The sequence below is a fragment of the Marmota monax genome, unplaced genomic scaffold, assembly GCF_021218885.2.
Source record: "Marmota monax isolate L192 unplaced genomic scaffold, Marmota_monax_Labrador192_F-V1.1 WCK01_AAM20220418_F8-fsc00129, whole genome shotgun sequence".
Taxonomy (NCBI): Eukaryota; Metazoa; Chordata; class Mammalia; order Rodentia; family Sciuridae; genus Marmota; species Marmota monax.
In genome coordinates, this window is record NW_026693811.1 from 1,124,041 (window position 1) to 1,140,132 (window position 16,092).

At 35.0% G+C, this 16,092-nt stretch overlaps 1 protein-coding gene across 2 annotated transcripts in view; it reads right to left on the reverse strand.

Moving 5' to 3' along the window:
- Positions 1 to 16,092, reverse strand: part of Ly75 (lymphocyte antigen 75) — a 136,288-nt gene that overhangs the window by 58,086 nt on the left and 62,110 nt on the right. For both annotated transcript variants that reach the window (XM_046462300.2, XM_046462299.2), the window contains exons 22-26: positions 14,655 to 14,760; positions 14,057 to 14,217; positions 6,123 to 6,252; positions 4,815 to 5,041; positions 1,144 to 1,309 (exon numbers count right to left, since the gene is read on the reverse strand). In XM_046462300.2, coding sequence (XP_046318256.1) covers positions 1,144 to 1,309; positions 4,815 to 5,041; positions 6,123 to 6,252; positions 14,057 to 14,217; positions 14,655 to 14,760 — 790 coding nt within the window. The remainder of the gene's footprint in view (positions 1 to 1,143; positions 1,310 to 4,814; positions 5,042 to 6,122; positions 6,253 to 14,056; positions 14,218 to 14,654; positions 14,761 to 16,092) is intronic.

A 16,092-nucleotide genomic window follows, 5' to 3' on the forward strand; every position in this document is an offset into this window, starting at 1 on the left:
ACATCCCTAGCCCTTTTTATTTTTTTTATTTTGAGACAGGGTCTTGCTAAGTTGCTGAGGCTGACCTTGAATTTGTGAGCTTCCTGCCTTGGCCTCCCGAGCCACTGGGATTACAGGCATGTGCCACGGTGCCTGGCTATAGGAACAGTTTAATGAAATAGTTGATGTTCTAACTAAGTTATTACTTTAACCAAATCAAACAGAAATATAATTTAAAATATAGCCTCTAGAAAGTCTGCTTTTTTGTTCATTTTATGAAAGGCCGTGCACTTAAGAAGATGTAAATATAGATATGCTCTACTCACAATAAATCAAATTAGCTTAATATGTAGTATAGACCATTCAGTATCTTCCCCACCTCACAATAAATTCTTTTGTCTCTAAAATAGCATGTTCTTTCTATCACAAACCCACAAATGTAGGCCCCTGACAGTCATAAAATCATTTTCCTCTAATTGGTCTAGAGGTTGTATATCTGACTCAGGCTAAATCCATCAGTCTAAGAATACAAAAAGTGAAATTCTGAAACATTAACTCATCTCCACTTACATCTATTAAGTAAAAGTTGAAGAGACACCAAACATCACTATATGCAGAGACAAGTAGGAAGTATATAAAGAACCGAGTGCAGATACACAGGGAAAAACAGGTGGAAGGGAACATCTCTGGGTTCCTGACCTCCATTCCCTAGGAGGCTCAGCTCTTTCCCTATTTCTAGGGTTCTAATTTCCCTTCTCCTTTAAGCTAGCTTGAGCTTGTCATTGCTACTTGCAATCAACTGAATCTTAACAGTGGATCATAAAAGTTTGTTAGTTGTTATGTTAAGAATTATGAAAGAATTCCAACAAAAGTAGATTTTCTAAAACAACATGAATTCAAAATATATGCAAAATGAGGCTAAAAATGGGACTTTACATGTCAATAAAGTGTTAACTGATATAAAAATGAAGATAAAAATGTTAAATAAAAACGCGTGATTTTAAAATAATTCTACTTCAATACAAATGCTTGCAACAAAATTTGTTATAAAAAGGACATTATAATTTCTTTATAATTCCAAAATCAAATTTTATAAAGCCACTCAAAATTTTACTATTGATAAGACCAATAATTTAAGCATTAAAACATTTGAAATCCACATACTTCCTGGGTAGTAGCAAATAGCACCTGGTTGCTTATCATTGCAATCAGCCGTTTTCCAGAATCCATCAGTGTCTAATATTACACAGTCTTCAAGTTGCCTGTTGTTGTCTGCCCAGCGACTAAAATGAAGAGGTTTCCCATCTGACCAACCAAAGTTGAGCTCATCCTGAAAGGAGCAGAAATACATTTCAAATGATAAAACTCATGTTATCCCTTTTGTATTACTCTTACCCTCTACTTTTAAAGGAAACATTTTAATGAAAGGAACAGAGATACATGTCACATAACACTTAGTATGTCCCAGGCACTTTTCTAAGTGTTTTAAAAATATCAACTTTCTTAACCCTCATACCAATCATGAGAGAGGTACTATTATTACCTCTATTTTACAGATGAGGGGAACTGAGGGTATGTAATGTGTGCAAAGTCATAGTGCTGGTATTCTAATCCAGGCTGCCAGTCCTTAAAATCTATGGTTCTCACCATGACACTCTGCTACCTCACATATTATCGGAACTATTGGTTGTTGGAAACCGGAAGTTAAAATGGAGTGAGAACTGCTGTAGGCAAGGATGAAAAGGTGCAGTGGGAAGAACGGCTTTGGAGGTAAGCATATCTGGTTTTGAATTCAGTTTGGTTACTTACTAGCTTTTGATTTGTGAGCCTATCTCTCCAAATTTCCATCTTCTCATCTATTAAATAGTATGACAGTTTCATGGGGCTAGTATTAATGGGATAATTAATTAGAATATGTAACCCAATGATTAGCTGGACCACAGTGCTACATAAATATTAGTTCCCTTTCTCTCTTTTTTTAAAAAAAAATTTCTTAGTTGTCAATGGACCTTTATTTTATTTATTTACATGCAATGCTGAGAATCGAACCCAGTGCCTTACACATGCTAGGCAAGCGTACTACCACTGAGCAACAACTCCAGTCCAGTTCCTTTTCTCTTAACTCCTTAGGCCTTGTAAATTTCTCACTACTGTTTGACACTTGTTTTAAAGGCAGTTTACTCCCTTATCTAGTCTGGGGTGGATAAGAAGCCTGGGGACACCTGTCTGTACATCCTGACAGGGGCCCGATCACCCACCTATCTTGAGAAAGGATTTACAGAGTAGAAGTCCAGGGCATGGGTTGTGGGGTAGAGGACCGACTGAGTTTCCCTATGGTGCCACTAGGGCACTGGGCCTTATCTAACCAATGCTGATCTGGTCCAACACTGAATCAAGCTTTCCTGAGCCCATATGCCTTGCTAGACATAGGCTCCTTAGTGAACCATAAACAGCAAACACAATCAAGCCTTAGCACCAGCTGCTTCGTTCTGAACTATTCTTGACTAGAGGTCCAATTGTAACCATAGCAACCAATTCCTAAGCCCCCAAGGCCTCAATGTGGCCTTTGGGGTGTGATTTTGCTACACTCTTACCCACACTGCCTTGCCCTCTTTCCCCTGTGCTGTACCTCCCTCAGTTCCTGGCCCTAGGCTTTGGAACCTCCATTCCTTCCTAGTAAATCATCCCACTCTCAGTCTCCTTTCTGAAAATAAGATCTCTTAATTAAAGTGACAAATATTTCCTTACTGAATTCTTGGCCTTAATTGATCTTAATCCAAACCTGGCTTTTCCAAGGGAATAACCTTTCAGCACCCACAAGGGAAGGCTGTTGTTCTTGCATTCTTAGAAATGGAAGGGCCATGAGAAGGGGGTAGTAGGTATTTTTACCTCCTTTGATCACTTCCTATAAGGATTATGCTCTTCTTATTCACTGAAAACTCCCAATATTCTTGCCTCTGGCTGACATTCTCTGTAGATGTGGATCCCTGTTCCTTCCTGACATTCCCTAAGATGGCCTGTGTCTTGCTCTGTTCTTCTGGCCAGCTAACAACTTAGGGATGTTAACCCAGAACTGCTACACTTCCAACACTGTAAACAAGCCTTGGTCAGACGAACATATCCTGTATGAATTCATATGAAAACAGCTATTCTTCACATCTGCATACTGCTCACTCCCTCCTCCACCCTTCACCCAGTGTCATTTTACTTCAGTAAAAATCTTATATTGTTACCACTCTCTTTAAAGTCTTCCAATATCTTTCCATTGCTCTCAAACTAAAGTATTATTTATTAATATCCTAAGAAATACTCTTTAAGATTTAGGGAAGGTTATGAAGATATATAATATACAGCTACACAGGATATGTTAAAATCAAGGGGAAATTAAGGAAAAGAAAAGCATAAGTGACATAAAAACAGAATAAAAAAAGAACAAAATCATTAAGTGGGAGAAGACATTATAAAACAATATGACCCCAATTGTTTTAAAAAATAAATATATACTGACAGAAAAATAAGTTGAAGGATACATATCAAAATACTAAATCACATTTATTTTTAAGTACTTGAATAACTGCAACTTTCCCGTTAAATGGTGACTTCAATATTTTTGTTTTAATATACTACATTTTAAAAATTTTCTCAAATTGAAGGCGAGAGAAACTAGGAAATGTAATAACTTATTACCACCCTTGCAACAGAAACAAAGACAGGTTTCACAGCACAGTAAACACTGAAAAGACAGCAAGTAGGGCTGGGGATGTGGCTCAAGCGGTAGTGCGCTCATCTGGCATGAGTGCGGCCCGGGTTCGAGCCTCAGCACCACATACCAACAAAGATGTTGTGTCTGCCGAAAACTAAAAAAAAATAAATATTAAAAAAAAATTAAAAAAAAAAAAAAGACAGCAAGTAAATGCTGTGAAAGAGTGGACACTGGGAGGTTGGAAAAGCAGCTCTGGCTTGATTTGGGGGTGAATTTCAGAATCCTCAGAAACCCAGAAAGTCAATTCTAAATGCTACTTTTAATTGAGCTTCTGGCAATAAGTCTTTTTTTCCCATCATTTACCAATTCTATTCTCGGTTTGTTCCAGGACTAAATTGTCTTCATTTCCATTTTCTCCATGCAGTCCTAGACCTGTCTTGGTATAGTGGCGTATACCGTGTCCAAGAAGAGAGGCATATATGCCTACAATGCTGAGAGGAATATGATAGCTTAAAAAAAAAATCCTCCATTTGACTGGAGCCAAAGCTTAGTTAGCTGCATACCAATCCCTGTTCATGTTGCATAAATGTCAATGCTGGGAATCAATAGGAGACCAGTACTCTGCTGGGCAGTGCAACAAATGAGAGGTACCCAAGTCATCTGCCCAGGAATAGGACTTGAGATGTGATACACTACTCTAATCTCTTTTTAGAATGGCTTAACTTTTCTGCCGAGTTTGAAACTGATGGAAAGTTTCCTTCAATATCATCCACAGCGCTTCCATATGCACAATCTCATCTGGTTTTTACATTCTTTTCTTCTTTCTTTCTGTTGGTTGAAGAGATATGGCAGCTCCTGAATCTAGCTCACTCTATGGCTAGAACAAATACAAAGTGCTAAAGTATTTTTATCTGCTAGAACAATTTCTTCATCTAATCAATAAGGCACTATATCTTTTACTTGTGGAAAGATCATTGTCACACACACAAAACATATATACATCAAATTTACTGGAGTCAGATTTTAAAACCTCTGGTTTTTTTTTTTTTTTTTTTAGTCTACAAGAAATGCAATGCACAATAAAAATGTCACATCTGTCATCCAATCCTTGTGGTTGGAACTGAAAACTTACGTCTTGACTGAAGAGTCCAATCCAGAAGGAAGAGTTCTGAAGGACTGCCTGCACAGCGAGGAATGCCTGTTGGTAGTCGTTGGTGATGCTCACCAGGTGCATGTTCTCCCTCAGGCACTCCTTTTGGGCGTCGAGCCACGTCAGTGTCTTTGGGATTATTTTGTACAGGTTATTAAGATACTTTACAGTTTTTGAGGTGTTCTGCAAGGGCTGTCTGTCTTCAGTGTCTGTAAAAGAAAACAATAATAACAACCATCCCACACATGCACTGCAAGACATGGGACAAGTTTTCAAATGTTTCCCTGACTAATCTGCTTTAGGTATTTCTTGACTATTTGCTTGTTTTAAGTTTTGGGGTAAGAGAATTAGGTATGTTTTGCTATGTACCTTAGGCAAAATGTCTGACCTGCAACATTTGGTTTCTAAAATCAGAACGAGATTTTGTTTAGTTGTTCTAAAAGTAGTCGGCAATAAGATTACCATTTCAGTTTGGTGCCAAATACTTCCTTTGTCTGAACTGCTTCACCAGGTAAGGTATTAAAAGTGTCCCCTTACAAAGTACCCTTACAAAGTACCCTGAAACAATGCACAAAGCCACTTACAAGAGGAGATATTTGAATTCCTGCTTTATAGTATTTATCTGAATAAGGCAGTGACTAAAAAGCGCGGGACAAATGGGTAAAGATCAATTTAGAAAAAAAAACTGCCGAAGTACAAGAAATATACTTAAGGTTCTCATTGTGTAACAATTTTTTTTTTGTTATTGTTCTTAAGTACTTGTTAAAAACTCTCTATGGTCAATGAAAAGCAATGTAATATCTTTTACAAATTATGGATAATTTCTGTTTTTAAGTACCCATTTTATTTGTGTTTGGGTTAGAGGAAGTCATAGTGATCCATTTATAGTGCTTTGTAACTTTAAAATTGGTGCTGAATTTAACAGTGAATATTTACACAGTACTGAATTACATTTAAAATATTGTTTTTTCTTCTCCTTTCCTCAAAATGAAAGCTAAAATTTGAAAAATATACCAGAGTAGAAAGAACATAATTTACCCATAACTTACACTCAGTAGACAACTACTATTAAAAAATTCCATATTATATTTAATTTTTATATTTTATTAAGTATGGGAATGCCACTTGAAAAAAAATCACATTCCATTTGAGATAATCTGCCACAATGAGGCAATATAATTTACCCATGATTATAAATTCATATGAATTCATTTATAAGATTTTTGTAAAAAAGAACCATATATTTCTAACAGCATAAAGTGCCTTAGATATCTAGATAACAATTGATACCTGAATATTTCTGACAGAGAGATACAGAGTAGTGTTCGCTGCAGGCAGTAAAATTCCACGACCCAGTGAAAGGTGACTTTGGGAGGTTGAGTATCACAGCGCAGTGGTAGTGGGACTCTTCATCAAAGAACTGAACAAAAAGGCAAATATGGACATGGGATTATTAAACTAACAGTCTGAAGATCCCAGCAAGAAAATTCTGGATTCCAAATTGGTTTTGTCCCCCTGTAAAAATATCCCATCAAGGAATTTACTGTGAAATTTCTATGAAAACCCTGATTAAACTTTCAAAGTCTAAGAAAAAAACAATTAATTTGAGAAATTAAAAAACAAAATAGTGGCAATATGGTAAGTATATCTTCCAACAGATAAAGAAAAATTATTAGATATAAAATAAAAATAGCTACAATAATACTTAACATTCTCTCAGTCTTAATAGTTCAAATAGGCAAAAACATGATTAATTAAATTTATTCAATGTTTCTGAGCTTTTTGTAATGATGAAATCTATACCTCATAATAGAGAATTCACCTTTAAGTTGGGTCCTATATGAGTCACTGCAAAAATTTCCATATATTAAGATAAAAGTTTACCTAGATTTCATTCTATAATTAATAATTTGAGACATAAAAATTATGCAAAGTATAGTGTTCCTATATTTTTTATATATTTGAAACATCACACTTACAAAAAGTTTTAAAAGTAACCTTATACCAGGGGCAAGAAATTCTAAAAAAAAAGCTACTCCATAAATATTAAACCAAAATTGAAATAAAATAATTATAATAAAGAATAAAAATTTTAAAAATCCGAAAAAGGAATATGGGCCGAACTTTTTGTGGAGGCAAATGTGTATTATTAAATGATTTCTCTTTTTTTTTTTTAAAGGAAAAGCAGACTAAAAATTCAATATAAAAAACTAGAAAATGAACAAAAAAGTAACTCCAGGAAAAGCCAGACAGGAAAATGTGGAAGTAGCATGAATAAACATGGATTGAGCAATAGGCATAAAAAGTGAAAAAGAGAGTAGAGAAAACTAATAACATGCACCTATTTTTCTAAAACCTAAATAAGAAAAAGTAAAATGCATTTAAAATACAATATGAAGACTTAAAAATACTGTATACCACTTTATTCTAATATGTTTGAAAATCTAAATGAAATAGATACCTTTTTTATATGTATTTTTTTTAGTTGTAGTTGGACACAATTCCTTCATTTTGTTTATTTATTTTTTACGTGGTGCTGAGGATTGAACCCAGCACCTCACACGTACTAGGCGAGTATTCTACTACTAAGCCACAACCCCAGCCCCAACCATTTTTATTTTTTAATAATTTTTTTCACAGTACCTTTATTCGATTTATTTATTTTTATGTGGTGCTGAGGATCGTACCCCATACCTCACACATGCTAGGCAAGTGCTCTACCACTGAGCTACAGCCCCAGCCCAAATAGATACTTGAAAAATACCAATCATAAAGGAAAACAGAAACACCAAACTGTACCAGTGATTTGGGAGAAAATTGGAAATTAACAATAATGGTTATTAGGGAAAAAAATCCTGATGTGTCTGTCAGGTACTGTGCTAAAACTTTGAAGGAATTATTCTTATGTAATCCTCACAATGAACTTAGGAGGTGGGTGCAATAGAATTGGAACTTGCAGATGGGAAACTGAGGCCCAGGAAAAATTCAATAAGCTTCCAAAGTGCAGTAAGTGGCTGAATTGGAATTAAAACCTAGTAATCTCACTTTGGAGCTGGGCCATCAACTACTGCAACAAACTCCTTTGTTATTAAAGACTGATGTCTTAAAAGGATTCTGACATTTTTGTACATAGTTCTTTCAAACTTTCAGGGAAAGATAATACCCCAGTAGTGTCATAATTCCAGAACACAGAAAAGATAGAAAACTACCTGGTTTGTCTTCTGAGGCTCACATGATCAGCATGGCTTAAAAAATTAACTCTATGAACACAGGTGAAAACATTCTCAAATAAAGTTCTTTCAAATCGAATTCAGTTAGAACAGTAAAACTATTCACTCCAAACAACTAGATTTTTTTTTTAAAGAGAGAGTGAGAGAGGAGAGAGAGAGAATTTTAATATTTATTTTTTAGTTATCAGCGGATACAACATCTTTGTTTTGTATGTGGTGCTGAGGATCGAACCTGGGCCGCACGCGTGCCAGATGAGCATGCTACCGCTTGAGCCACATCCCCAGCCCCCAAACAACTAGATTTTATGCTAAGAACATCACACCTATTATTAGGTAAAAACTATATGATAATTTCAACAGATGATAAAAAGAAGCTTTAGAAAATATAATACTTTTTCATGATTAAGAATTTGAAATAAGCTTATAATAGAATTATATATAAACATATATATGTATATGTGTGTGTGTGTGTGTGTGTGTGTGTTTGAGGCGCTAGGGATCAAACCCAGGGCCTTGAACATACTAGGCAAGCACTATACCACCAAGCCCATCAGTCAACATAATATTTTTTTTTTTAAAGAGAGAGAGAGAGAATTTTTTTAATATTTATTTTTTAATATTCGGCAGACACAACATCTTTGTTTGTATGTGGTGCTGAGGATCGAACCCGGGCCACACATGCCAGGCGAATGCGCTACCACTTGAGCCACATCTCCAGCCCCTCAACATCATATTTAACAACAAAAGACTGCAGACAATACTGTTAAGATCAAGATCAAATCCAGGGTGGTGGCTATTACTCCTGTTGTTTTCCAGAGTTGTGGAAGTTTTGGCATATGTAGGGAGGCATGAAATGAAAACGAGAGGGGTAAGTATAGAAATTAAGATAATTGTTATTTGGACTGAGGTTGTGGCTCAGGGTTTGAGCACTTGCCTCACATGCATGGGACACTGGGTTTGATCCTCAGCACCACATTAAAAAAAAAAAAACGTAAATTAAATTAAGATATTGTGTCCATCCACAACTAAAAAAAATATTTTTTTCCACAAAAGATAACTGTTATTTGCAGATTATCTAATTAGAAACCCAAGAAAATCTAGTTTTAAAGAAAAGTAGAAGAATAAGAGCATTTAGTTAGATGGATACCTATGGAAAAATACAAAAATCCCTAAACAATAGCTTTCCAAATATCAGTAGAAAAATCAAGAAAAAAAACTGCCATTTTTAATGTCAATAGGAAGTGACAGAACTCCTATTAAACGTCACAGAGTAATCTATGGGAAGACTTGAATAAATGGAGAGTATAGTATACCACATTTCTTAATTGGAATATTAATTAAAAATATATCATTTTCCCCTAAAATGTAGTCAAATTCTCATCAGGAGTTTAATTTTTGTGATTCTAAAGTTTGTCTGGAAGAATGGACATGAATAGCCAAAGACAGTTTTAATGGCATATGTAAAGGAAAACTAATCCTATTATACTTTTTAAAATATGGCAAAATTATAGTACAGTTATATGCTGTATAACACTACTTTGGTCAACCACAAACCACACATGTGACAGTGGTCCCATAAGACTGTATCAACTAGTGATGTCATAGTTGTCTTAGTTTGTGTAAGTATACTCTATGATGTTCTCTCAATGACAAACACCATTCTAAATACAGTCATGTGTTGCTGAAGAAGGGGAGGACACCCTATGAGAAATTCACATTAGGTGATTCTGTCACTGAGCAAACATCATAGAGTGCATTTGCACAAACCCAGTGGTGTATTCTATTATATGCTAAGGTATATGACATAACCTATTGCTCCTAGGCTACAAACCTGAACAGCATGTTACTGTACTAAATATTATAGGCAATGGTGACATGAGGGTATATGCATATTTAACCATAGAAGAGGTACAGTAAAAATACTGTTTATATAAAATATTAAAATTATAGAGGGAAATACCATGAATGGAGTTTACAGGACTGGAAATTGGGACAGTCAGTGAGTGAGCAGTGAAGTAAAGGTTGAGAACATGACTATACACTATTGCAGACCTTATAAACACTGTGCACTTAGGTCACACTAAATTTATAAAAAATTTCTTTCTTCAATAATAAATCAACATTAGCTTCCTATAGTTTTTAAAGTCACATACTTAAATATTTAAAAATTTTTTACTTGTTTGAGTATCATTTAACTTAAAACCCAAACACATTATATAAAATACCTTCTTTCTTTTATCTTTATTCCTTAACCATTTTTCTATTTCTAAACTTTTTTTTTCTTTCTTTCTGTGTTGGAAATAGAACCCAGAACCTCATATATGCCAGGTAAGCACTCAACCACTGAGTCACATCCCCAGGCCCTTTTGTTTTTTAAATTTAATTTTGAGACAGGGTCTCACTAAGTTGCCTAGGCTGGTTTTGAATTTTCAATCCTCCTGCCTTAGACTTCCAAGTAAATGGGATTATAGGCGTGCACCACTGCACCTGGCCATTTGCTATCCTTTCATATTACTGGAAGTGCAGTGGGTTTGTTGGCAACACCATCCACAAAGGTGTGAATAGTGTGTTGCTACAATGTTACCATGGCTATAACACACTAGGTAAGAATTTTCCAGCTCCATTACAATCTTTTTTTTTTTTTTTTTGGCAGAGGCCAGTCGGGAAGTGGTGGGAACTGAACCCAGGGCCTTCCTGCATGCAAGGCAAGCACTCTACCAATTGAGCTATATCCCCAGCCCTCCATCATAATCTTATGGGACCACTACTATATTCGTAATCTAATGTTGACTGAAATGTCATTATGTTGCACATGACTATAATATCTCATATATACACACTCTTAATATATGATGAAGTAGGCATCCTGTATTGCTTTCAACAGATGGAAGTATATTCAATAAATGATGTAGAACAAGTGGCTAAGATTAGGAAAAGGACTAGTATTCACTGACAGTATATGCAATATATCAATGTTATAATGTGTTATCAGAGAAAAAAGGCAACCTATAACACAAAACTAGAAGAAAATACAGGTATACATTTAGGTAACACATGACAAACTTTCTAATCTGAACACAGTGGAGGGAAAAAGAAGAAAGAAGACAGAATTGACCATATTCCAAAAAAATTCAAAATGTTCCAGAAATATTTATTCTGGTATTCAGACTTAAAAAACAACCTAGGGAAATATTTGTAATATATGCAAGAAGCACAGGGTGAGCCTGAGTTTATAAAAGCCAAAAAATCAATCAGAAATACAGGAAGGTTTTGACAGATAACTTTGCAAAGACTAAGAATATTCACACTTGAAACACAAATTATTATCTAATTTATGAAAGTTTATTTGAAATCAGAGGAATGTCCATGAAAATATGAAATTATTTAAGCTACAAAATTATCAAGAATTTTAAAAGGCTAATGTCATTAGAGGCAATATAGTAGAGTAGCTAAGAACCCTGGTTCTGCAGAATCTTGGACCTGGATTTAAATTTTGCTTCTGCATGCATAGGCTCCATAATCTCTGGCAGATAATGACACTCTTTATCTGTTCTCCACATTTTTAAGACAGGATAGAAATAACATACCTATTTTACACCTATTGTGCACAGTAATGAGACAATGTATGTGATATAGTAGCAGAGTGTCTAGCATATATTAATGGCTCAATACATGTTATATTATTAAAATGCTCATGAGGATAGAAGGGCAGTCAGAATATACTACTAACAGGAATATAAACTCAAACCTTTCTGGAAAGCAACTTGATAACCAGAATTTTTCCTAAATTTATCTTAATTAGGTAATCTGGATTATAAGTAAAATTTATGCACAAAGATGTTCATTGCAGCACTATTTATGATTATGCAAAATTGGAAACAACCTAATACCCAGCATTGGTTAGGGAAATAGTGGCATATCAAGAAATAATGTTTAAACATTAAAATGCTTATCAAGTAGTTTTTTTTTTTTCTTTCTTTTTTTTTTTTTTTTTTTTTTTTTGTGTGTGTACCACGGATTAAACTCAGGGGTACTCAACCACTGAGTCACATTTCCAGCCTTATTTTGTATTTTATTTAGAGATAGGGTCTCACTGAGTTGTTTAGCACCTCATGTTGCTGAAGCTGGCTTTGAACTTGAGATCCTCCTATCTCAGCCTGCTGAGCTGCTGTTTTTGGGGTTTCTTTTGGTGCTAGAGATCAAACCCTGGGTCTTGCACATTCATTGGTAATGCTCACCACTGAACTGTATTCCCAGCCCTCAAGTTGATCTCTTAATAGCACCTATAATTACTTATTATATAATACTATATGAGGAAAGTTGAGCTCATTAGTATTTATACTGTGATCTCATCTGTGCCAGGGAACCAACCTGTAGAAACAATACTGAAATATATATTGTGGTTCTCTAAATCAGGGCTCAAATATGGTAAGTCATTAAGTAGGTCATGAAATCAATTCAGTGGATTTTGGCTGGCCTTTGTGATAATAAAACAGAACAGGATAGGATAGGATAAGAAAAAAGAGTGGAATGAAATGGACTAGAAGATAATAGAAGGAAAATATCAGGATGTTCAATCTCTCAGGGTGGGTATTATTACTTGAAACTTGTGTTTTCATTCAGTACTATATCTACATCTATGTACTGGATACTGATTTAAATATATGTCTTAACATGGATTATGGCTGAAAGTTTAAAAGCCATAAAAACAAAGTTTAAATTTAAGTGGAATCAGGGTTGACTCTGTGTGTGTGTGTGTGTGTGTGTGGTGTGTGTGTGTGTGGTGTGTGTGTGTGTGTGTGTGTGTTTGCCCTTGTGTAACTTCCACATTTTCTATTATAACCAAGTCTTATTTTGATATTTACTTTGTACACTGTTAGACAAAATTCCGAATTCCCTTTGCTATCAACATCAACCTTAAACAAAGCAGCACTGTGTTAGGAAAATCAATTGATTATTATCCAGGATATATTTTTGAAACTGGACGTTCATATTAGGTTCTCAATCTTTGCCCTTTGTGAGAACAAACATGGTCTTGACTCAGCCTGTAGGTAGAACAGAAACAATGGGCAGCAATGTCCTGTTGGTGTAACTACTGTCAACACATTGCCCTCTCTCCTTCCCTTGTTTCCTATGAAAGAGAATGTCATCCAGAAAGTAAGTATATGGCTTCTATACATGCAGCTCTTCACAAAAAAATGATCACATTTTTTTGAATACATCTTTTTCTCTCAGGAAGCTGAGGTTGAGGGTCCACATCCCCTAAGTGTTAAGTAAAATATACATATTTACATCTGTTTACAACAGACTCCTGACAAGTTTACATGCTTGTTAATTAAGTACTACGGCATCTGATGCTCTTGTGAAAAACTAGGTTATCCACCTGAAGGCTGGAGTTATGAGATGCTTGTTGTTGTTCTCTTAAGGGCTTTGTTGGGCTATAATTCATACAGGATACAACTCACCCATTTAAAGTGTACACTTAATTGTTTTCAATGTATCCACAGAGTTGTACAACCACCCTGAAATCAATTTTAGAACATTTTTACCACTCTAAAAAGAAGCCCCATACTCTATAGCCATTACCCCCACCTCTTCCATCCTCCTTAGCCTCTAGCAACCACTCAGTTAGTTTCTACCTTTATCAATTTGCCTATTCCATAGGTATAATATAAATGGAATCATACAATAGGTCCTTGTTCTTTTGTGTATGTGCGTATTACTGGGAAGTGAACCCAGGAATGCTTTACCACTAAGCTACATCCTCAGTCCTTTTTTAATTTTTGAGATAGGGTTTTGCTAAGTTGCTAAGGGTCTTGCTAAGTTGTTGAGGCTGACCTAGAGTTTGCCATCCTTCTTTCTCAGCCCCCTAAATTGCTGAGATTACAGCATGCACTACTATGCCCATCTAGGTCCTTGTTTTTAATCCAATAATTTATGAGAGACTCAGGTATTTCACAAAATTGTATACATCATCAATTCAAAAAATCTTACATTTGTTGGTATACTCAGCATTCGACCAACCAGCAATGGGTGGAAGTTGCTATATGTCAGTTCTCTATCATCTGTCCATTTGTTTATCCTTTCATAGGCAGTCCAGCGCAGACCAATCCATAAACTACCTTCCATATCCGGAAGCAATGATGTAATAAAATCTGTTAGAAAGAGATTTTTTTTTAAAAAAAGCATTTGATTTATTGAAATTAAAGATAAACTTGTGCTAAAAATATCAATGAATACCTTTTGTTTAACTATCAAGATAATCTTTTATCTGCTCTATAAAAATGTACTTTAATTAAAACAAATTTTTTGAGGGGGTTCAAGGGATGGAACCCTGGGATGCTTGACAACTGAGTCATGTCCCCAGCCTTTTTATTTTTTATTTTAAGGCAGGGCCTTGCTAAAATGTTGAGGCTGGCTTTGAACTTACGATCCTCCTGCCTTAGCCTCCCAAGTCACTGGGATTATAGGCATGAACCACCATAGATGGCTAATAAGATTATTTTTATATATTAATTTCCTACAATCTCTTAAAACTTACTTTACTCCCGGATTAGAATAAAACATATTTCTCAAAAAAAATTGCTGGTACCTTGTTCACTCTGGCTCAACACTGAAGGAAGGGTGCCACCATAGGAGTGACAGATATCTCTTGCTTCGGAAAATTTAACAGACTTGGGTTTGATCTTTAGAAAGCACTGCAAACAAAGACACATATGAAGCATAAGATTACAGACACAAGAAATCTCACATAGTAAGTAAATGCCTCTCTTTTAGAGGGCTGCTGACATTCCGTCTGTTAAATATGTAAATTTGCAAAGTAGTACCATAAGGATTCAGGTTCATACTTTCAAAATAAAGAACTAAAGAATGGTCTTCAAACTATCACATTAAAAAAAAATCTCAAAGGGGGAGATATTGGGTTCCAGTTAACTTCTTAGTCACATCACTCAGTAACTCTGTGCCTTTGAACAAGTCACTTATTCTCTTTTGGTTACCTCATTTGTAAACCATTAGATAGGGTTGTTGTGACTTATAAAGTACTCAATGTTGACTAAATTATATTGTTACATTGTGTGCATGTACCAGTACATAAAAATGAATCTCACCATTACATGTAATTATAATATGCTAACAAAAATATGGAAAAAAGAAAATAAATCTTTCATTTCTTGAGTGTTTTCTATATGCTAAGCAGTTTTTGTAGTTTTGTCCATTTAATTCTTACAACAAATGGGAAAACTGAAGCACAGGAAAGTTAAGTAACTTAATACATAAGTGAAATAGCTACCAAGTGGTAAGGTTAGCATTTAGATTCTGTTCTGATTTCAAAGTCATTACTTCCCTATATCAAGAAACACATTTGAAAAGAAAGCATCTCTTTTTCTCTTGGCAGGATATTTTAATTCAATTTTATGTCAACTATGCAAATTAACCTGGTTCTAGTATGTTGGAGAATTAAACAAATTGTCCTAATTTTTAGCAGTCAGAATACACTGCTACCCTTACTAAAGATGCTTTCAGGTGTCAAATATTTTTTCTTTTTGACAATATGATCACTGGGTATGAGTGTTGTGCCCCAAATTGTGCTCCTTGCAACATCATCCTACAAAAAATTATTTTTCATCTTTCTTATAGACTGGAGTGGCCAATAAAATATAGGCAAAGTCACCCAGTCACTTCTAGAAAAGACCCTAGAGAGAAAATTTGAACTTAAGCATGAAAGCCTTATAGTAAGGATGGCAGAGCAGACACAAAGAAGCCTGAATTTGAAGACTTTAGGAGTTTCCACACCAACCCAGCTGGTTTACCTTTAAACATCTTTCATATGAGAGAATAAATGTTTTAACATACTGTAGCAATTTCTTTTTAGTAGCCAAACACATTTCCTAACACATATGTATACCAAAATGGATTATGCATCTCAAAGAGGCAGATATAGAATGCAGCATTTCCCAAACCTTTTTAATCATAAAATTCCCATTTGGAGGCAAAGTCAATGATTAATATTTTGTAGCATATGTGTAGTC